Raw genomic sequence first — 23608 nt, forward strand, 5'->3', positions numbered from 1 at the left:
AACGATGTTACTCTGCCCACGCACACTATTCCTTGTGTCAGAGGTTGTGTGTGTGTGTGTGTGTGTGTGTGTGTGTGTGTGTGTGTGTGTGTGTGCAGCCTAGTTTTATAGGGTGACTCCAGAGGGGCACACTCTTTTAATATCTGCGACATGAGTGAGAGAAGCACAACATTTGTGCTCACCTTTGTACATGAGGTGACAAATAGCATAGGAGAGTGTGAAAAAGGGTGCAGGAGGGAGCTGTAATAAGTGTGAAAGGTCTTGAGAGAATAAAGAAAAATGGGAGAAATTCATGTAAAGAGAGGTAACGGATGTGTGTAGGTGGGTCAGTTCCATGCTGCAGCCAATAGAGGATTATTCAAGGTTAGTGGAAGTTATTAGTTAGCGGTAAACCAGTTTCAGCCCACTGTTTACTGCCTAATTGGTCCCAGTAGTTCCCATTCACAACTGTTTTTGTTTATTGTGGGAGTGTGTGTGTGTGTGTGTGTATGAGAGAGGTGGAGGCCGTCTGACTGGAGAATACATACTGTGTGTGCATGTTTATGTGTGTGTTTGTATGTGTGATAGATGGTGAAAGATAGCTTGTCTACTCAAGGCTTGCACTCTGCTCGCAGGGCCAAATGCATATTTTGAGGAATGAGGCGTTGTTTGTTGTGATCTCTCTTTCTCCCACTCAGATGGACTCATGAATGATTCTTCACTTTAGGTCTGTACCTAAGGTTAACAGTTAAGAATACTTTATTAGATTTTTTAAAATAACTGGGAAATTAATTTAAGTTCATATTATCTTAAACCATAAGAGATGCAAAGCCCAAAAGGCCTGTTAGTTTCAGTAGTTTTTGCATTGTCCCTTGACCTGTTTTTGTAGACAGCTGGTGATAGATCATCACATCCCTTTAAAGGATCATAGTCCCACAGTGTCTGTTACCTGTCTTGAACTGAAAATGGTAAGAGTGAAGGGAGTAGGTGAGCCTTCCTCCAGTGTGTGGACCAGCCTAATCACTCTACGTCCCAAAAAATAGTAAACGGAGGGTCTGTCTGGACCTCGGAAAAGTAAATTGAGTAAGTAAGCTGCCCAGGGGCAACAGGGGCAACCTTGTTAAAAGGCATTATTAGTACCCTGGACCAAAGCAAGCGGTACTTACCAAAGAGAATAATGACAAACACCTTTTGTCCACTTAAACTTCACAATTCTTCATTTGGCGTTCGTGGGACCATATCAGCATTACAAAGGTTAATGAACAAGACGCTGAGTGCCACATATAAAGTGGTGGCCAACAGTTCCAGCTCAGAGAGCCACCTATCTCACGTGACAGAAGTGCCCTCCTTACATTGCTTATCTTCACAAGGGCCATTTTAGAAAGTCTTTTGGTGGTGCATTCAAGGATGCTCCAATATTTGACAATCGGCCACTGAAAAGCTACTGCTACTGTAGATGCCTTGGAAAGAATAATGTGAATGTGGTTGTCTCCTGCTTTAAAAAAGCTTCTTGTCTGAAAAGTCTAAAAACTTTTATTTGGATTATGGCTGGCTGTAATGTTAGGTATTCAATATTGTAGTGAATGGGTAAGATATGGTTTAGTATTATTGCAGGATAGATGCAAGAAACAAGTATTTTTCTGACTTTTTATGCCTTTATTATAGAATTGACAGTGGTGAGATGACAAGAAATTAAGGGAAAGGGTGATGGGGAACGACATGCAACAAAGGTCCCCTGTCGGACCACCGGGGATGTTGAGGCTCATGATCAGCATCTTAAACCCCTTTTTTAAGAGATTTCAGTGTAAAGCACAACCAGCTGTGTTGTACCATGATGTCCGAAACAGGTTGGGCCCCTTGCTCAGAGGCATTTTGGCCCCAGGATTTGAACCAGCAGCACTAACATGCATCCAGGCAGAGTATGTTGACTGGCTAATGATGGCACATTTTACCTCAAGCATTTGCCCAGAGCAAAGCTGGATTATAAAGATTATTTTGCTTGTGCCTAGCCGTGAGGGACAGTTGTGTCCTCCAGACTGTTGGTCCCACTGACGAAGAGCAGATGTGTGTGTGTGTGTGTGTGTGTGTGTATGTGTGTATTTCATGTTCTTATATCCCGATGGGGACTTTTAACCGGAATGGAGATCTTAATTTTTGTCCTCATGGGTAGAGGCTGCTTTTTGAGGGTTGAGACTTGGTTTTAGGCTACAGGTTACAATTAGGTTAAGGTTAGGGTTAGGGTAAGGGTTAAGGTTAGGCATTTAGTTGTGATGGTTAAAATTAGGGTAAGGGGCTAGGGAAAGTATTATGTCAATGACTGTCCCCCACGGGGATAGTGAAACAAATGTGTGTGTGTGGGAACCAGCACACAACCTCTGGGCTTCTTCTGTACGGGGCCTCTGGACTAATCAATTTAAGGGTTATTCTGTGTGTGTGTGGGTGACTGACTAGGTCAAGTATGTCCCCCTGTGCTGCAGATACATCCCAAAAATGTTTTCTTTTCCACCTGCAGATGGACCGGGTTATACTATTCTCTTTTCTCTCTCTTTCCTCTCTTCCTCTGTTTTCTGACTTCCCCTTTGTTCTCCAAAAGAAGGAGAAAGGAGATTAGCAGCATACAATCAAGGGAGATAATAAGAGAGATAAGAAGCACAGTGTATGTTGTGATGTGTTGTGCGCCTGTGTGGACACATGCATGCATGAAATGCTTCCTGCAGGCCTTTCTCCAGCTGCAGCAAGGCCTTCTGGGAGCCTATAGGCTGTGAGAACTAAGACAAAGGTAAAAGGCCATGAGGTCGTTCGCCTGCTGTGTTTCCACAAATGTCCTTCTGTGTTTGTGCCTGTTTGAATGTCAACTCAGTCTTGGTAATTCCATGCCCTATCATGCACACATGTTGCTACCACACCAGAAAATTAAACCACATGCTTCCTGACGGTCAACATGTGATTACGGCCTCTGTGAGAACACATGCTACTACGAGAAACCGCCCTGGGAAAGTCCTTGATCAAACATCACCTACCGCCATGCCTGCTGCTGCCAAAACACACACCATCACACTGAGCCATAGGATGTTTTCTTATGAATGATCTGTTTAAAAAAAAAAAAAAGTTATGTCATATGTTTTCCACAGCTTGACACTGTCTGCATTTGCCTTCCTAATTAAAGTTCAGTAAAAGAAAACTGATTCATCTCGCCATGAATCAAAACAAACTACAGTCTTAAAGAACGATTTTTGCAAGCTGAGAGCAGATTGTGTGTGAGTGTGTTAATCGAGGTGTTATATGGAGACACGTAAAAAACATTTGCAGGATTTTCCTTTGTGCTACTTTGACAGAAAACTGAAATATAGGGCTTAATTTATTAATTCCTCTTTAAGTTGCTAACCCTACAGGGAAGTCAGTTTAAATTTTAACTACAGAACAGCAACTCTGGAGCTGTTAGGGATTTTGTCTTGCTCAAGGGCACTGCAGCAGTAAGAATCCTTTTGAATTTGGGACGCAGGTCATTCAGACCATCTCTCTTTAACGAGCAGGCTGGACCTACTGTTCCTCCCCAAGCACTGAAATTCTTTCTTTGCATTTCCTTTATTGAATTCTTTGTGTCTTTTTAGTAATAAATTTCACTTTCAGATTTTCTGAGTGGGTTTTCACATCACTGGTCAAAGATCAAAAAAAAAATTTTAACAGTGTTTTATAATTTATTAATTGTTTAAGTCACTTAACAAGCAAATGCTTTTCTTTTCATTGTTTCATATCATTGTAAACCTAACATCTTTGGGTTCTGGACTGTTTGTGGAACAAAAAAAGACATTTGAAGTTGTCATGTGGGGTCTAGGAAACATATGATTGGCATTTTTCACTATTTTCTGACATTGTAAAGACTAAGCAATTAATCCATTAATCGATAAAAATAATTGTTAGATAATAGTGCATGCTGGGAACCTACTTACCACCTCTTACTTCAAGTTTATTATCACATGTACAAGTACAGTGAAATGCCCTGGCTCTCTCATCCTTTGTGTACAATACCATAACAATTAAAGCCTAAAACGACCCTCACAGCCCACATAATAGTAATACTTAAAACCCACATAACCATATACCCAGTGCACTCACATGTAACATTACATTCTATTTACAAAAAGTGCATGTGGGAGCGTCAGCTCTTGAACAGCTTGACTGTTTAATCAACTTGTGTAACATGTGCAACTCTGTTTACATCTGTTTACATGCAGGCAACTACTATACAGTGAAAACATCTTATAGCAAGTTACAAAAATCGAAATTGAAATTTAGCATCATCAAACAAAATCCAGAGCATTTTAACAGAAATGAGAAATTATCAAGTAATTATTTCCACACAATTACAGATATGTACAGCCAAGTATTTGATAGATAATTTGATCACCTGTGTGTGTTTATTTTGGACTTAACCTTTTGTTGGGAGAGATGGATCAATTGGCTGTGGAATGTGAATAGCTGCTTTCTTCTTCCTCTCTCCCCCCTCAGTGTTTTTTCCATCCTGCTCCTGTCATCTCCATCTTTTATCTTCTCAGCTCTATTTTGCATTCACTCCTCTTGGCCTCCGGTACTTCATTCATTTTCCACGTTCACTGTCTTAATAACTACTCTTTTTTTTTTCTCCTCCATCTCTTCATTGTGGCTTTCTATCCACCTCTGCTTCTTTACCAACACAGCAGGGAACTAATTATTGTCATGTCTCTCCTGCGCCTTCTCTTCCCACCTCTCATTCTATTCTAATATATTCTTGTATAATATGCTGAAAGATATTATTCACACATCTTTTTGAACACTTTTTTCCATTATTGTAGGCTGAAAGAAACAATGGTCATTTTAATTGTACATCTTAAATTTTAAATTGTAAGAGGAAGAAAAAAAATGCTTTGATTTGTTGTTTTTTGTGGTTATGTTGGTGAGTAAGTTTGAGTACAGTACATAACTGCAATTAAAGTCAAACTGAAGTTTTTTTTTTTTAAAATTCCCCTCACTTTTTGTGTAAATATAAACTGTGATGATACTGTAGCTATTGTGAATATTTTTCTCTTTTCTTAAAAGAAAATAAAACCATTTTTGGTGTCTTATGATTAAAGCCTCTGGATGGGTGGTTCCCATGGCAGTGCTTGACTGACATGTGTGAGCTGGTGTTGCTAGGAGACGCCGTTTTACAACATTCAACATTTGGGACCACTGTACGATTTTAAGTTTGTATTCCACTCGGAAAGTGGAAGCTAGTAAGCTAGGTTAACTAGCTTCTTCTCGCTGCCGCTGTAACTGCAGAAAAATAAATGCAGCTTAAAATTCTTCTCTCTGGAAATTACAATTTTGACCAAATAAATACACATCAAACACCAAGAATATATATACTGACTTCTTGGTAAAAATACATTTTAATTTCAATTTAACTTTAAGAAAACAGAAATAAAATGGTGGCAACAACAAATGGCAGATGAAATCATAAAATGTTAAAGATTAGTTTTTCTAATTCACTGAATATATGTTGTATACATGTAAATAGAAAGATGGATCCATATTAATATCAGAAGACAAGAGCGAGGAGGAGAGAAACCGTTTCACCTTGTGTGTCTCTTGTTTCATTCTTTCTTTATTTACTCAGCTCTCCCCAGGCAGCTGGCTGAGCTGCTGGGATTATGAGTTGCTGTGACATAGACAAAGCTCATTCTGCATATCAGTCCATCAGCATTAACATGGTGTATGTTCAAACAAATACCTCTGCACTTCATTCGCTCTGGTTGCATTTCAGCCTGGGCCTGTCTGATAAGGCTCGCTTATTTGTGTGGATGTAGCTGTTTGTTGGTCCCCTCGAGATGAATTTAGATAAAACTGATAGTGTTGGCTGTGGGAAATGTGTGTGTGTGTGTGTGTGTGTGTGTTCAGGTAAATGTACTGTAATACAAGTGTGCAAGTACAGTTTGTGTGTGATAATGATAATGAAGGGGATGCTGCATGGATAGTAAAGAGACATGATTAAAAATTATAACACCTTCCTTCTTACACAATAATAAAACCACGCAGCTGTCTTGGTAAAAAGAGCTAGGACAAGAAGATACTTTTCATTACACATACTTTTTATATTTGTGACCATTAACTGTGTATCAGTGCCACATGCTGCTGAAAGAAAAGCACTGACATCCATTTGTATGGGCACGTCAATAATGTGCTGCCATGCCTATTGATGTGTCATTAGTAGATGGCTGTTGCTCAGAGCCCAATCAGCAACAATACACGGAGTGCTAGATGATATCAGAAAGCTGTCAGAGCGAGCGTAATGGAAATATATAGCCCGCTCTGAGAACATGGAGGGAGGATTTTCTTTACTCCTCTCTCTCTCTCTCTCTCTCTCTCTCTCTCTCTCTCTCTCTCTCTCTCTCTCTCTCTCTCTCTCTCTCTCTCTCTCTCTCTCCCCCCCCCTCCTCCTCCTCCTCCTCTACTGCTCTGTCTCCCTCGTCCTGTCACTCTGTGTCTCTGTTCGTCTCTTTGTCACTCTCCTTTATGTCTGGGAATTGCGTTTTCCCTATCTAAAGCTTTGTCAGTCCAGTCTGCTGCACTTCACGCAGCGGATTGGACAGAGCTTTATTGTCCATTTAAGGTTGCAGAGACAGAACGGGTCAACAGCAGCACCAACAATAGCTGCAGTCTACATCCCAGTGGTTATCATATCCATGTTGAGATTTATCAGCCAGCATTTGTGTGTGTATGTGTGTTCGATTGGTTTGCCTCTGCATTCGTGTTTTTGTATAAAATCTGAAAATGCAGTCATTATCATCTTGTTGAAGGCATAATCCGTGATTCAAATGTTAATTACCAAACGTTGACAAAACAGTCTCACCATAAAGTCCATTCAGTAGCTGTTCTGGAGCTTTTCTTTGTATCACATGATCTTCATCACCAGATGGTTGACCACTTGTCATGTAATGGTAGATGTTTAAATTTTCATTGTTTGTAGTTCTTTAGGTTTCATTGTTGACTTTGGAAACAAAACAATCTCTTCAACAATCTCCACTCAGTAGCTGTTCTGGAGCTTTCAATTGTACCCCACACTTTTCCTCACATTAAACAACCAAAATCACTCCTGAACAGGTCATTTTTAAAACAGTGGTTTACAGGTAATTAACAGGATAGAAAAGAAGATAACGGAATTTCTGCAATACAAAATCATATTTATTTTGTTAGATTTTTTAGTTTTCTCTAATCTTTTCTTTTTCTCTTAGGGCACCATAAATTATTCAAGTACATTAATCTGACTGTGGTTTCACACCAAACACGCAGGAGCCCATGGTTTGAGAGAGGTAGTGTTTAGATTTGAAGTGCACCACGTAACCCTATCAAGCAGCAAGGTAGGATGCTATGAACCTATACCTCTGATGCTTTCTGCCATGTTTGAGATTTTTTTTAACACACGGCCCTGTGGAATTGGAGAGTAGAGTTACGTATCTCCAGGAATTCAGAGACGCACAAAATAATTTTTCCTCTGTTCTTTTTTAGAGTAAAATTGCACACGACTTCCGTCTCCTGTCAGTGCCAGAATCCCACTGTACATACATTGTGGAGGCCAGCATATTTGGGTTCAAAGTTCAATTTAATTGAGCTTTGGCTGCAAAACCTGCTGGAAAATCAGGGCAGTGTGCGCCCCTATGGCTAACGCAGCTGTCTGGGAGAACTGAGTGTTTATTGTGGGTGTCATCTCATATAGCAGTCTAACGTTAGCCGTATTGTGAGAGACTTCATTGCTAGCCATTTAGCCAGCAGTGTTGAGTTAAATAGCTATGGTACTAAATATAAATATAAAAATCTGAAAATACTGACATGATCATACAGTCGTCCTTTCTCCCTGTAGCCATTGTTGCTGTGTGGCTCTCAGCTGTTTTTTATAACCCACTATGAGATTTGTTTTGAGCAAGGAAACATATCGACTATTGTAAGGTTAACAACACTGTGCTAACATTAATGCTAGCTAAGTCAACTTTTACTGTAGCTGGCTGTCTTAGACCAAATCAGTGTATCGCAGATGAAGAATCTTGCATATTTATTTCTTGCCACAAATAAGAAAGTAACTTAGGCCGTGACCAGCAGAAGTTGTACTAAGAGAAGAGCCGTTTGGGAGCCGAAAGAGCCGGCTTTCGGAAAGGAACGGAGCCGTAAGATCCAGTTCCCTTCAAAGAGCCGTAATTCCCATCAGTACGTGCGCTGTGGGTTTTTGGCAGGCAGTCGTTTCTTGCACAAATCTCCCAAGTAGTGACAAAATAAGTCATGATGTTTCATAGTGGTCAGTTTTATTCAGATAACACGTTGGACACTGACAGTGATACTAGACTACAACTAGATCCAAGTTGTTAATGTTTTGGATGCTGTTAAAGGTTCATTTAGATAGAAAACAGTAATACAAAATGGGTCTGTATTTTCATTAATAACCAAATGTTCATCTATAATTAAACTATATCTATAGTTTAAACTCTTTAGTAACCATGGCTATGTAAAATACTCCGTTAAAATTGTAATTCACCATGCCATTCACCATTCATATTATGTTTCAGTAAGGGTATAGGCTACAAGTGTAATGATACACTCTGAGGTGTCTTCAAAAATAATGGACTCTGTGGCGGAAAATGCCACCACTTTATGTCATGCTGTTCTTCAATTCCACCTTGTTTTCATATATCAGATTATTTAGTTGTGTATCATTGCTTACAAATATAACTGTAATTGTGACATGGTCAAAATAAATTACCTATTGGGTTTTTTTTTCCTGGAGCTATTACTTTTAACCTTTTTTAATAGATGAATGCCCTATCCTCCAGACACTGCATTGATATTCTACGCTAAATACTGTCAGTAGCAAATGATGACTGATTGTGCTGCATTTGTGTTGGTTTGGGACTTGGCAGGAGTATATTACACTGCGATGAAGAGAGTATATACAGTAGATTAGATAAGATGAAATTTAAATGATTCCTTGGGGAAATTGAGTCACTCCAGTGGAAAATAGCAATATAGTAGAATATCCACACAGGAACAGAGCAAATTAAGTTTATTAAACATAATGCAACCAACAATTACACCAGTAAACTGTGATGAATGTGAATTACAGTGTGCATGAGTGTGTGATTATTGTGCTCACAGTACAGTGGCCTGCAATCAGACCTGCTCTGGAAGGTTCCACTATACCGTCAATGGAGGGGTGTGTGCGGTCCAGGGGGAAAACAGCTGGATCTGATTGGCTAAGGAGGAGGGAAAGCTCTTTCTTGTTTGTGGTGTTTTCTCTGCTATATCACATATGTGTGTCTTCTTATAGGAGCTCTTTCCCCCTGTTATTCACACATACAGTATCTCTTTATCTCTCAGAGGGGTAAATGAAAGTAGAGAGGGAGGGAGGGCTGTGACTCTGGGGAGAAAGAGATGAGATCTGAGCAGCGGAGTGTGGTCATGGTGTGTTGGAATTTTATCATGAAAGTTTCAGTGGTGCATTCGAGGCAGGGATTGTGAGGGAATTTGATAAAGGAATGTAAGGAGAAAGAGGGAATTATCAAGGATTTTTACAAATGAATCATTCTATGATAACATGTCTGTATTGTGAAGCATGAATATTTTCAACAGTTGATTACATGAAAAGATGAGCTAGTGTTTAAAGAGCAACTTGATAATCAGACTTAATTGCCATTTCATTTCACTGTATTCTTTCAGCCTGACATTGTGTTCATGTAAACCCATTTTGTGTTGGGAGTGGGGCTTGTTTTGTTTTGCCTTTAACCAATCAGTAGTGAGTGACAAATCTATCTCATTGATGTCTCTTTCTAGTCGACATGGAAGCTGTGGTAGCAGTTGTTAGTAGTAACTAAACTGAGATCGATGAAATATGTTGACGTAACTTGTACAGCTGTGTCGATGTCATTCATGCTTGTGGCCATTTTCTCTTATTATTTCACTGATGTAGCAAGTTAGCTAGCTATGAAGGAAGACGGCATCACTATTCCTAAACCTGCCTACTATGCTGTGATTGGTTGATTGTTGGAAATAGTTATCAATGGGCCCAACAGCAAAGCTATATGAATGGCTGAAAAGATTGCAGATGTGGCTGGTGATTCAGAGGTGAGGTGTGGCTAACACCCCTGTTAACTTGAACATGCCCCTGCCACATATTCAAAACATGCATTCCAAGTTTGCTCCAAACACTTGGTTCACACTGTAAACTACCTCTACTAATCTTGCTCTCAATTCTTTTTTGTATTACAGCTCCAAACTGTTCACATTACCAGGAGTTGATTTCTATTTTTAAATGTCTTTATAGTGGGGTGTTGGCCAGATCGGAGTAAATGTGACATTGTAATTAAAGGGCGTGGAGTACAACGCAATGTCACAGATTTTATCACAAATTTTTGTTTTGGTCTAGGTCATAAAATTACTTTGATTTCTCTGAAAAGGGCAAATAACTGCTATAATGTTGCTATGAACACTATAGACCGGGGTCAGAATCCTTGGATAGTATAATAAAGTTGTACATACTGTATAATTTACTGTAACAATACTTTAGGCAGGTAAAACTAGTAGAGTTGATGTATTTCATTTGTTGATGTTAGAAAAAGAGAGAGTAGGAATCTGTCCCACAAAATCTAAATGTTTGCTTTAGTTCCTCTACCTCCTTCCCAGTAGGAGAGGTCCTACTGTCTCCCCTTGCTTTTGTTCATACTCTCCCTCTTTTTTTCCCCCTCTCAGTGTTATATCACCTAGTGTTAAATTTCAGCCACTTACTCAAAATGTAGGTTTTGCTCTTGGACAAACACCAGCAACAACACAGCTACACACACATGCCCTTTTTAACTTTCCTTTCTCCCCTTTGATAATATCCACAGAAGCCTAAATGCGTATGTGTGTGCTTCCATCACATGTATCTACAATATATGCTTGCCAGATTATGCATTTTCAAGTATATAAGAACATACACAGATTTAATTCCTGTAGGGCCTACTCGTGCCCTCTCTGTCTTCTTTTCTCTCTTCTCCCCCGGTATGGCTCTCCATCATGTCTCTCTCTCCTTCATTGGGGTGTCCCTCTGCCCAGTTATCCAGTCATTACTGGGCTGTTTTCACCCAGAGCTACAGGAAACCAGGGACCACCAACCATGTTCTTGTCCTGACAGGGGCCCCTGGAGAACCAGAAAATGACCATAGTTCCTCTGAACACAAGAGCCTCCCAAGTTCAAAATAACCTTTAAAACACACACGCTTCTCTCTGAGACATTTCGGGACAAATCGCTGCGCTATTTTTTTTATATCATTGTGAGAGACTTGCATATGGTATGAATCACATGTCTCTCCTCACCTTTTGAGATATGAATTTAAATATATTCTAATTAAATATATATATATAATTATAATATATATGATTTTAAATGTAGTAAGCACTCCTAGTTAAATGGCAGTAAGGTGTTCTGTGTGAAAGTGAAAAAAATCAAAGGAATCAACATTATATAACTGCTTCTAAATATATGTTGATTGGCCAGTTGAATGGAAGCTGACAGGCTCAATTGTTGAGTGTAGAGAAACATTTTGGACCAAAAAGGCATATAGGGTTTGAGGAAAACAATTTGGTTTTGGTCATTGCTTGTATTTCACAGACAGGAAGCTATAGATTTCCCCTGACAGCTGACCGAGACATGTGCTTCATATGTGTAGCAGAAATATCTGCACACAATGTGGCTTTCCATCTTGAATTTCACTTTGTGTCAATGTTTTGATAAATAAAACTAACTGCTTTTTCCTCCTACTTCTTCTCTTCCCTTATATCTCAATCCTCTCACCCACATTTGCCCTACTTCTAACTCACCACCTTCTTATTTCTATGCTATTAATCCCTATCAACTCATATTCCTTTTTTATCCTCTTTTCCTTAAACCTTCTTCCATCACCTTTTTCCCATCCTTTTGTCACCTGCCCCTCTCTCATTGCTTCCATCACCTACCTTCTTTACTTTTGACCTTCTCTGCTGCCTCACTGCATCACTCCATCCTTCGTCTGTCATGTTTTGCCCTCTCTTGCTCTCCTTTCCATCGTCCCCTGCCCACTCTTCATCATTCCCATAATTCCTACATCCACTCCCACACATTCGCCCATCCCTCTTTCTCTTCCCTTCACCCTTCCTGCTGTCAATCCTTCTCTCCTTTTATTCTTCCACAGAACCATGAGAAGGAAACGGCTCTTCACTGTGCAGCCCAGTACGGACACTCTGAGGTGGTTTCAGTCCTGCTTCAGGAGCTGACCGACCCCACCATGAGAAACAGCCAACAGGAGACACCTCTGGACCTGGCAGCACTGTATGGACGGCTGCAGGTCAGTGACAATGACATATCAGTTTTATGACAAAAGTTATTAGCTGAAGGTGTATATTTTACACTACAAAGGCCAGGAGTTGAGTGCTGTTTTGAGTTGGAATTCTTTTAAAATGATCTCTAAAATGATCTGATACGAAGGACCTAGTCTGTAGTAGTCAAAATGAGGGAGTACATTCTTGCAGATGGCTCTTATATGACCAGATGCATGCTGTTTTGATCCACAATAAAATTATAAAGGTAGTTCTTAAAAGTTAAAGGTGCACTCCCTTCTCAGCCTGAATTTAAGGTATAGGCGCATTTATTCAGCATGTATTAGATCTGGTAGTAGGCTGCTGATTACTGTTGATAATTTAGCACTTTCTTGTTATTGTTAGTGTCAAAAATGTTCCTTGAAGTGTTACAATACTGGCCAACCCAGTTGTGACTTCAACTTTCAAATTTAACTTAAATTTGTTTTGCAGCCAGGCGAAACATAGAACATTAAGATGAACCTGAGATACATAAAGCATATGATGTAAATATTTAAAACAAGTGTTAATACCCATAACACATAAGCTCACATAAAATACAATGTGACAACATAACATTAAACCTGGAGTACATCTAGCCATTACTATCCAATCCAGTCATCAATTTAGTTTGTCAATTAAAACATCATTATCATTACCAGCCGTGACCACTAACCCTTCAGGTTTTATCTGGAAGACTCATCCTCAGCTGGCACATGAGGATTTAATAGTTTGATGGCAAGACAGAGAAAGGAATATCTCACTCTGACCTTCTGGTACGTCCAGAGGTTAGAAGCTCAAATCTCCACTCCAGAATGATTCAAGCCTTTGAAATTAATGAGAATGCCATACAAATGTTTGCGTACCCCTAATGACATTTAATTTGCAGTGAAAATTGCAACTCCAACAAATTTAATAAAGTTAAAGTCAGTTAAGGTGGTACAATCCTTGCAACAGAAACTTCTAGTGGTTTGGAGGGTGGGATCTTTGGGAGGCTTATGTGAACCTCTGCATGCGTTATGTATCCTGGTGAAGCTCCTAGTTGGCAGGTGAAAGGAAGCAGCTGGTGAATCAATATGCACGTTCCCCAGGACAAAAGTGGGTGTTAGCAGTGACAAGCAGCTGTTCCAAACTAGGAGTCGCTGTTGATTATTTTAAATATGGTGGTTATATGATGAAAAGAAAACTTCCTCAAATACTTACTGTGCTAGACAGGCAGGCAGTACACATTTTTAGAACTGCAACTTTACTCCTTTGTCAAAAATGTGACACACACACAAGCTCACATTCACACTGAGAGGCGTGTGCCACAAATGCCTGCTGATGTTCAAATGCAATCACACATTCTCTCTGCTAAGGTAGTGAGTAATTGCAGTCAAGCCATACAGGTTTGTTGGAGTGTGAATGAATAATTTATAAAGGTAGCGGTATTTCTATTTCTCTCTCTCTCCCTCTCTGCATAATAATGAAGGGAAATACCTATGGTGGAAGCTCCTGCTGCATGGAGATGTAACTAACACAGGGCAAGAGTTTACTATATACACACATACAGTACACACTTTTGAGAGAACCGCGTGTTGTTGAGCTGAGTTATTAAAGGCACCATCCTTGATCAAACAGAAGGGTAGCTCCACTACCACAACTCCAAACAACCTTCTACTACACTCAAGTTGATTTACAGGTCTTTTAATACAAGGACTTGCACTACAAAACAAATAATTAAACAGACCTACAGTATATTTCCATTCATGGTTGGTTGAAAAAAACACTATGCTGATTTTCCATCTTCAACTGACCCTTCGCTGAGTCCTGACCCCCTTTAGTTATTGTTGCTCTGCCGGTCAAGCTTTCTTTCTGAAAAAACTCAAACTTTGTGTTTACCCAAAAAAAAAAAAAAAAAAAAAAAAGGTACAAAAAGGTGACTAATGGCGCAGTTTCTTCAAACTTGGCTGTTCACAGGTGGTGTGCATGTTGGTGAGCGCTCACCCCAACCTCATGACCAGCCATACTCGCCGACACACTCCGCTTCACCTGGCTGCACGCAACGGACACCACAGCACTGTCCAGACGCTGCTCGAGGCCGGCATGGACGTCAACTGTGTGGTAAGAAAAAATGAACAGCTTTTAGCTGTTAGTGTCCTCTATAAGCATCCAAGGATTTAACAGATTTCTGGCACAGATTATAGTAGCCTTACGGACAAAAATAATAATGATATAATAATAATATTGCTTTTTCGGCTTGGGGCAAACCATCTTCCTTCTGACAAAATTGGATTTGATAAACTCTTAGTAATGTCTGTTTACAACAGGAATGACATGGTACTTATGCTAATCCACAGTTAGCTGTTTCTTTTTAAAATGCACACCTGGAAGGTGTACTCAGGTAAACTGCTCACATCAAGATTTGTGGATTATCATGAGTAATCTTGTCATTATTTTTAGAAAGACACTTTTCTTGTGAGTTGTACAGATATCAGATTTTGGAAATACCATTGAGTATGTTGTGCACAACATGTCCAAATATTAACACTAGATGATTGTACAGCTAAAAGTAAACATTTTTTAATATTGTATTTTGGGGTGCAATGTCTCTTTAAAAGATACATATGTACACATTTACAGACACAGAAACAAGTTAAACATCTTTGGTCGTTAAATGTAAGTTCTTAAATAGAATCGAGTAATAAAGTCGGACTTGACTTTGACATTTTATTTGTATTATCTGATGCTGCTGCGAGTGGAGAAGGTGATTAGAAAGATATCTTTCTCCTTTTGTCTGAGTAAATCTTTCAAAATCTCTGTGACCCTGAATCTCCTTCCTCCTTTCATGTCTGCTGTATGTAAATACTTTAGAAGCTGCTGTCTTATGTTTTTAATAAAAGGGAGTATAGCTTGGGTTTTTGTGCATATAATCCACCACAGGCATAAATGCTTGGCAGATTCTCCTTTTGAAAGCGTGTGTGTCTGCCTCCATTCTTGTGTGTGTGTGTGTGTGTGTGTGTGTGTGTGTGTGTACCAGAGAGCTTGTATATGCGGTGCATGCCTCCCATGGTGTGGTGGTGGTGAGGGTTGAATAATTGATTGAGAGAAAAGATTGAGAGAGCAGGAGGAAGAAAAGGAGGAGGAAGAGGACAGGGTGTTCCTGAGAGGTCCTGAGAGTTCACTGTCTCCTCTCCCTCCTCTTTACACACACTACATCTGAAGTCAAGGAAATAGAAATACAGGTTCACTTATAGTCTATGGAGCTTCATTACTGCACACTGTCATTCTGTCATGCTGTTTGGACTGCTCTTGTCTTCATTCATTTACATTTTGTCTTATTGTTTATTCTGAGTTGTCCGGACGATTCAAACACAGCTTTGTCCCGACCCTTTCTGGGCCATTTGTTTTTGTGAAGCCTTGTCAAAATGCAGCCATGCTTTACAGCTTTCTTCAACACCAACACTGTTTCCTTTCTCTTGAGACGATTTTCTCTGACAAACTGAACTATTTGAATTTGCTCACTTGTCTTAAATGTTAAGTATAGAAAAACAGCCCTTTGCTGTACTAATCAGTGTCTTAAGACTATTTGATTTGAGTCCTTTCTGATTATTTGATCAGAATGACTACAATATTCACATTACAAGACATTTATTTTGACTGTTTTCATGTAGACATGGGGGTGCATAAACAACACAACATCTTAGATAAAATCAAATTGTGGCAAAAGTTGTGTAGTCCCCACTAGGCTTAAGTTTATTTATTTAATCCTCAGTACTTACAGATGGCTCATCATATTTTCACATTCGTAAGCATTACAAGCTTTAGTCTTTGTTCTGTATTAAAATCAGATGTCATTCACTCAGTGTTAGCCAGTTTATTAAATTTCATATTTGGTTTCATCATAATTTCACATTTACTTTAAGGATATTATGTTTTTGAGCATGAAACTTTTCACATAAAAATATATTGAATAGTTGCACAAATAATTGAATATCTGCATTGAGCTAAATGCTAACATCAGCATGCTAACATGCTCAAAATGACAATGCTAACATGCTTTTTAGTTCAATCTTAGTTTAACTTGTTAGCTAACATTTGCTAATTAGCACTAGACACAAAGTACAGCTGAGCCTGGTGGGACTGTCATTAATTTAACCATGTTGGCTAAAAATCACATATTACTCGTCAGTTTGCACATCCTGGGCAGCATTTTCTCATTCATTTGCACATTGCTTGCACTTTGCACACAGTCTTGTCAGATCTATTGGCAAATGAGAGCATCTGATTCTCAACTAGACAACCACATATTTGTAGTAAATTTTTCAGGAGTCATATGTGTCTTCCAGTCAAGTAAACAACACAATCTGCAGCGCAAGTAGTTACCTGTGACCCTATGGAGGTGCTGTCTTATGAATCCCTAATTATATATAGACACTGGAATGTCTGTAGGGGGGTATTGTTTTCACACTGAGATTCTTAACTCCAGTGAGTGCTGTTGGGTGATCATGAAGGATTGAAGGAAAACCAGCTTCAATGGTTTCGGGGCTCAGTCAGACTCAAAGCCTCAGGAAGCTGCTGAGTCTGAATCAAGAAACAAGACAGTTCAGATACTGAGGAGCCACAGCGGCAGGGAGCAATCAATATCAGGGTTTGCTCAACAAACATGAGAATAAATAAATCCCATAAAGAAAAATCCCTTCTTAACCTGCAAGTCTGCAATAGTTGTTACTGTACAGACTGGTGATAAATCTGAGACTATAAATTCACTTTTACTGTTGGCAAAATCTAATCTGACTCGATGTTCATTTGCTACAAAGACATATGGCATAACAGATGCTGTGTTCTTCCTTTAAGTACAGTTTATATATAGTATATGAAGCATGTAAAATGGCTTTCTGCTGTATAGTTAAAGGCTGAGGAGGGTCTGTGACTGCAAGAAAACAGATCTGTTTAGGAGAATACTTGTCACGTTGTGCCCCTGCCCTCCAGAATATGTTCAAATCTGTCTCAAACATACTGCAACTGCAGTCAGGAGAATTTGGTAGGCATGGATGTGTGTGTGTGTTTGTGTGTATTTCATTTCTGGAAAGACAGAAACAACTTGACCTGTTGGATATGGATGTCGTTCTGGTGCTCTCACAGCGAGGAGACGCATGACTCAGCGGCGTTGCACCCATTTTCTGTGCCTTCTGTCCTTGTTGCAGCCTGTGTGTGTGTGTGTGTGTGTGTGTGTGTGTGTGTGTGTGTGTGTGTGTGCTCTGATCTGAAGAGGAGGGCTGTGTTTCTCTGCAGGGATTTGGCCTCAGGCTCCATGTGTCTAGTGAAGATGAACACTACACGCCTTTGATTTGCCTCGTCCTTCCACTATACACACTGCTGCAAATCTCTCTCTCTCTCTCGCGTTGTGTCTCTACCTTGTGATGATGAGCATTGCAAGCCTTTGATACCTCAAATCTTTTCTGCAAGTTACCCTTCACTCTTCTTGTGCTCTGTCTCTTTTTGCCTGAAAATAATGTGTAGAAACAGCACCATCTTTCCCTTTTTCTCCATTACAGACACAGGAAGGCCTAATGCACATTACATTAATCTATTGCTGGCGAGCGAAATTGCCCTCTGGGTGGGTTAAACTCGTAGGTCAATTTGAGTGAGATGACGCATGTCATCTGATCTGGCTTCATGAACAAATGTCCAACACTACTTGGCTTTGGTGAACAGGCATTTCTGTTAGAAAGGGAGTGTCATTTAATGTCACTGATGTTTAAACATTTAATGCACACTGGTAACAAGGTTATGATCGAGTGTTTGGAGTATCCCAGTTATGTGTACATGCACATGTACAGATCACAGATCAGATAAACTCTTATTTTGGTTTCTCAAAACTCAAGTATATATAAAAAGTTAAAGATCTCTTTGTGCACAGTTAATATTCAGCTACATTACCATTAGCAGTATAGAAACAGGCAAGTTTAATGGTTTTATTGCTAATTATAAGATGATTTAGAGGTTCACTTTTTGGTAAAATGCCCTTTGTTACTGATTACTATATTATTATACAGAAAGTCTGATACTTGTAATGCAGAAACAAACATTTTGTCTTCAATTATCCTTAAATTATTACTATATTATTCCATGATGAATATGTGGAGAAGCTAACTCTAGCAGGCTGGTAACTACACCACAAACTACCACGAGAATAAGGCTCAAAACTCATACTAGTGTTTATGTAAATATAATCAATGATGACTAGAGATTAACCTGTGACAGCAGTCCCGTATGAATAAGGCAAAATCCAGGCTGGACTTGCGATCAATATGCCCAAGTCATATGCTCTCTCTTTCTCACTTGTTCTTGTGGGTTAGGATACACACAGCAAGTCTCTGATTTGTCCTCTTTTTTCCTCTCCTCTCCCTCTCTTTAGCTATACTGTTGACAGTAAAGAGTGGATGCTGTAGGCGACTCACAGATGGCCACCTTGTAAATTGTCATGAGTGGAAAGCACTTTGTGTGTACATATGTGAGAGAGAGACAGACCTATATGGCTTGACTCCAATTAGTGACCTGCACTAACACTCTCTGAGTGTGAATGAATAATTTATAGAAGCAGCACAGTCACTCTCTCTCTTTTCACTTGCTATGTCTCTCTCTGTGTCTCTCTCTCCTTCTCTGACTATTTCCATAATCATGAGGGGAAGTCCCTATGGTGGAACCTGCTGCTGGGTGGGCAGGCAGCCAACACAGGGCAAAAGTTTAGTATATAAACACAAACACTCTCACATAAACACACTAGACTGCCTTTTCTAAGTGGACTTGAGCATTTACATTCATCCCAACATCACCATCGATGGCTACATTTCTGCCAGCAGCCCTGAAACAGAAAGTCATCTGCCTTTCAATTCCCGGAAACTGTTATAGTGAGAATCGCCATCCTTGTTTCCTTGTGACATCACTGTGTAATCGCCGTGGGAAACGGACGGGTGGTGGGGGGGTGGATCATTTCCTGCACTCCCACCTCCTCACTTGTGGGTAAAAGACTTGCTCCTCGGGCTAAACTTGCACAGTTTGATACAGTCAATGAAGCTGAAAATGTGACCACTCATCTGTTTTCACTTGGGATTTACAACAGAAAAATTCTTCTAAGAGAACTGGACAATTGACCTTTGACCTTTTGAGGACATAGGAGTGGCTGCATCTGACCTATTGTCCGATGACACTTTTGTTGCAGAGGAAACAGAACGGCTACAGTAAGTTTAGTATTCCCTGCAGGGGACGAGCGTGTTGATCTGGTGCAGTGTTGCGTTGAGTTGAATTTCCCGGCTGCGTATCAGCAGACCTGGCTGTCATCCAAATAATTTGTCTTCATTAAGGCAGGGAGTTTGGCTCAGTCCAGGTTTTCATCAGTGTTGTCAGGAAGCCAACCGTGAAGGATGCGACGAATTCAGCATATGTATGTTGCTGCATGTGTGTGTGAGTGTTTTTTTTTATCATGGCAGCGTGTACACATGAGTGTGTGGTTTAAGTCTTTAGTCCCTGATGGATATGGATATTTTAGCTTCAAGCAAGGTGTACAGGGCAGTTTGTTAAACCTAATGTCCCACAAACATTTTATAGCAGTAACTACATGAGAAGTAGAAGTGTCTTATACTGTTGTCATTTATGTGCCTTTGAATTGTTTTTCCTAGTCATGACCTTTGACCTTGAAAGCACAAGAAATCTTATGTTGTATCACAGAAGAGGTTAACTACGCTGAGCTGCGCTGTTGTGGTCCTGCTTGCTAGCAAGGCCGAGCAGGGCTGCAACCCCCCTTCAACAGAGCCATGTCGTCACAGCCAGCACATTAGCTCAGGTGCAGGTGTATCATCCTAGTCACCGGATTGGCTCAAGAATGTGTCGTCATATATAAGCGATGAGAGAGAGGAGCATTTAAAGAATCACAACATCAGCTTCAGCAGTTCTCCCTCTGTTGTTGTTTTTATTGGCACTGTGAAGGAATTTTCCTTAGAGGACCCTAATGTGGGTGTCAGGTGAGGTACAAGTCATACACGTCACGCTTTGGGTCACTTGCAAACCTAGAAATGAAACGACCTCTGTGTCTCTAGCATTAGTTCATTTTGCTGTCTCCTGCAGTAGACCCGTAACAGCAGCTGTGCAGATAGGAAGATCCGTTGCTTAGACACTCAAGGAGAGTAGATTGCATTCTCTGTCTCAGACGTACATGTCACAGACTGTCTCCTCTTAAAATGTAATACATGTGACCTCCTAGTTCCAGCGTGATTTAGGTAAGCATTAGAATTCACATATTTAGACTAGAAAAGCATAACCTTGTAGGGAGAACACGTTAGACTCTATAGGGCTAGTAAGGGATAAATACTCTGGATCAGGAAGAGAAACTTCAGACTTGGTTTTGTCACTGCACTGGGTTTCACCTTGTACTTCTATCCTCAGCCGAGTCTCATTAAACATCGCTGTGTAAGACATCCTGAGTTTCCTGAAGCCTTCTTCATCATCAGAGTCGACTAGCTCACAATAATTTCCTTCATAGGCACTATGCGTCAATATAACAAAGCTGATAAAACGAACGGCAAGCACTAAGAGCTCCATTCTGAACGCTGTTGTTTACACAGAGGAGAAATGCTGTCGCTCTGATTAGGGTTAGTGGCTAGAAACGCCCCCACACGTGATCAAGATCAGCAAGGTAGGCAATGTCTTTTACTGTGCCACCCAGTGTAACCAGTAGAGTCGCATGCTCAGGGCTCTTCAGGGTAATGGCTCAGCGCAACTGCCCCCCCATAGTGGAAATACCCTAATAGTGGACTCAAACTATCCCACAGTGCACTGTAAAAAGTAGTGTACAGGTGCAAGTTACCAGTGGTCACTAACTGAGAGCCAACTACCATCATGCATTGCACAGTCAGGAAAAAAAAGGTAAATTTACATGCTGGATGATAGGACACCGCTGCAATAAATTCAACCTTCATGAAGGTTATAATGTTCAGTTTTTGTTGAAACTGAGAGGTGTTGATTCAACTGTGTGGTCATTTTCCAGGCTGCCTGTGGTTCTATTGAATTGTATTACATTTTACTGAGAAGTGTTTCTAATATTTTTTCCACCCAGTTTAAACAGTATGAATGAGGGTAGACTAATACGAAAGTAGGATTTATTGCAGGGCTTTTGTGTTACACTGCATTTGATTTAGCTTGGTGTACCTAAAAACTGTTGCCCAGTAACCTGATAAATATTGGCATACACTACTTTTTGGCATTGATTTTGGGTTATATAATACAAATTGACTTCACTATGCACTCATAGTCCTGGCACACCTAAAATATAAATAAGAAGATGAAAAGGATATAAACATCACACATAATAATGTAACAAGCATGAAACAAAAGAAATAAATCTAAAAACACAACATCTTTTTTGTCTAATTAAGAACAAAAGTGAATTATGTGTAGTATTAGAAAATGTATGACTTTGGCGACCCTGGTGGTATCAAAAGACTGCATATGGCAGATAGCAGGGCTCACCACTACCCACCTGTTTCATTTTTCTACAAACAAAAACTTATGTTATGACATATGTCATAGACACATAAAAATTCTTCACCTGGTAGCTTTAAATCTAGTTATGTTTGTTCTAATTCGTCCCACGCAGGGTGACTAAATAGCTGTTCTTTGTTCTTATTGTGGCTCCTGTTGCTCTGTTAAAACTGGGCTTGTCGGAGTAATCGTTTCTCTCATCACTGCTGATCTAAGATGAAGCACTTACCAGCACCCTCCCCTCGCTAGTTTCCATGTGTTGCATCACATCTGTAATATCCCCATTAGAAGCAGGCCGGTGTATGGTGAGGGAAATTGGGACGTTTCCACACAGGCTCCTGCTGCTTGTGTCACGGTTTGAAATCGGCATGGCCTCATGCTGTTTGCAGGCGAGGGAATGTGACTTTTTTTTAACCTCGCATAATCTTTCGTTTAACTGCCAGAGAGAAAAAGAGATTGTATCAAATCAAAATATTGTTTTCTTGCTCCTTTTTTAATCCTTGTGCTTTTTTTTGTAATGCCTTTCGTGCTCCTAATCCACTTCTGTTTTTTATATCTATTTTTGTCTCTGTTTTCAATTGTTAAAGTGATAGAATATTAATACACACACTCCCTGTCTCTCTCTCTCAGACCGAGAATGGCAGTGCCCTTCATGAGGCAGCTCTCTTTGGGAAGATGGATGTAGTTCGCCTTCTGCTTGACTCAGGTGGGTCTAAAAATGTATCCTGGTAAAACAAAAACTTTGTGAGTGTGTTTGCTTGTGTGTGTGTTTCCCTTGTTTTCCCTTCTTATTTTAACCTGCGGCTAGATGCTCCACATGTTTTCTTTTTTTTTTTTACCCAGATGGTGGGTTGAATTTGCCGTCAGGTGAACTCCAGGCATCTGTCTACTGCATTCTTTTACACTGTTATAAAATCCTGGACCTTCAGCTTTATTATTGTTTTTTATTTTTTCAGTCATATCTAGAGAAGGTGCTGAAAGTTCAACAGGTGTGGTGTCTCATTTTGATGTCACTCAACTTGATAATGGGTCAAAGGTCATGGTTTATAGTAGTGACAAAAACCAATCCCTGTGGTGTTCAGCTCCTGTTTGAATAAATCACTCACACAGAGAAATTATGTGTGTTTTTTTCACTTCATCTGAAAATGTTAGCAAATAAAAATGTGTATATAGCTATTAACACATGTAAAGGAAATGAAAAAAATAAAACTGAATTTAAAAATGTGGGGGAAAAAATACATTTTGTACATTTGCACTCCTTATATTCAGAGCAGACTGAGTCTGGACACTGTTGTCCTTTGATACCACCGCCACCACCCACCCACTTTCCTTTAGCACTTGCTGTTTCCTGCAGGACTTCCTGTGAGTGGCCATGTTCTTTTGGCCTTGATTTTATTAACATCCTGTATCAACACCGGGCTGTGCCGGCCTGATTCACTGAACTTTAACCCTACACAACCCTTCAAACGAGGGGGGAGGTAAGGGGGTTGTTGTGGGGATGCAGGATGGGCAGCCAGCCTTTCATTGTCAATCATAAACGATGCAGGGAAAGCAGCTAAGGATGTTGAAATATATAGTCAGTGCACCAAAGATATCTTTGTCATGTTTTGGATTTACTGATGAGAATTGGCACTCTTTTTTTAACCAATTTCTTTGATTCCTAACCTTGGAAATAGTAGTTTGTCAAAGCAAGCTTTAATCAAAGCCTTTTCTGGAGCTTTCAACTACATCACACAGT

The 23608-nt window shown here is 39.9% G+C and overlaps 1 protein-coding gene across 9 annotated transcripts in view; it reads left to right on the plus strand.

Moving 5' to 3' along the window:
- anks1b (ankyrin repeat and sterile alpha motif domain containing 1B) overlaps positions 1-23608 on the plus strand; it is a 235707-nt gene that overhangs the window by 69337 nt on the left and 142762 nt on the right. For 8 of the 9 annotated variants that reach the window (XM_044185785.1, XM_044185784.1, XM_044185790.1 and 5 more), the window contains 3 exons: positions 12189-12341; positions 14311-14454; positions 22501-22576. In XM_044185785.1, the coding sequence (XP_044041720.1) occupies positions 12189-12341; positions 14311-14454; positions 22501-22576 (373 nt within the window). Of the gene's footprint in view, positions 1-12188; positions 12342-14310; positions 14455-19418; positions 19575-22500; positions 22577-23608 lie in introns of those variants that run through there. The other variant, XM_044185792.1, reaches the window with a different exon arrangement.

The sequence above is a fragment of the Siniperca chuatsi genome, linkage group LG23 (assembly GCF_020085105.1).
Source record: "Siniperca chuatsi isolate FFG_IHB_CAS linkage group LG23, ASM2008510v1, whole genome shotgun sequence".
Taxonomy (NCBI): Eukaryota; Metazoa; Chordata; class Actinopteri; order Centrarchiformes; family Sinipercidae; genus Siniperca; species Siniperca chuatsi.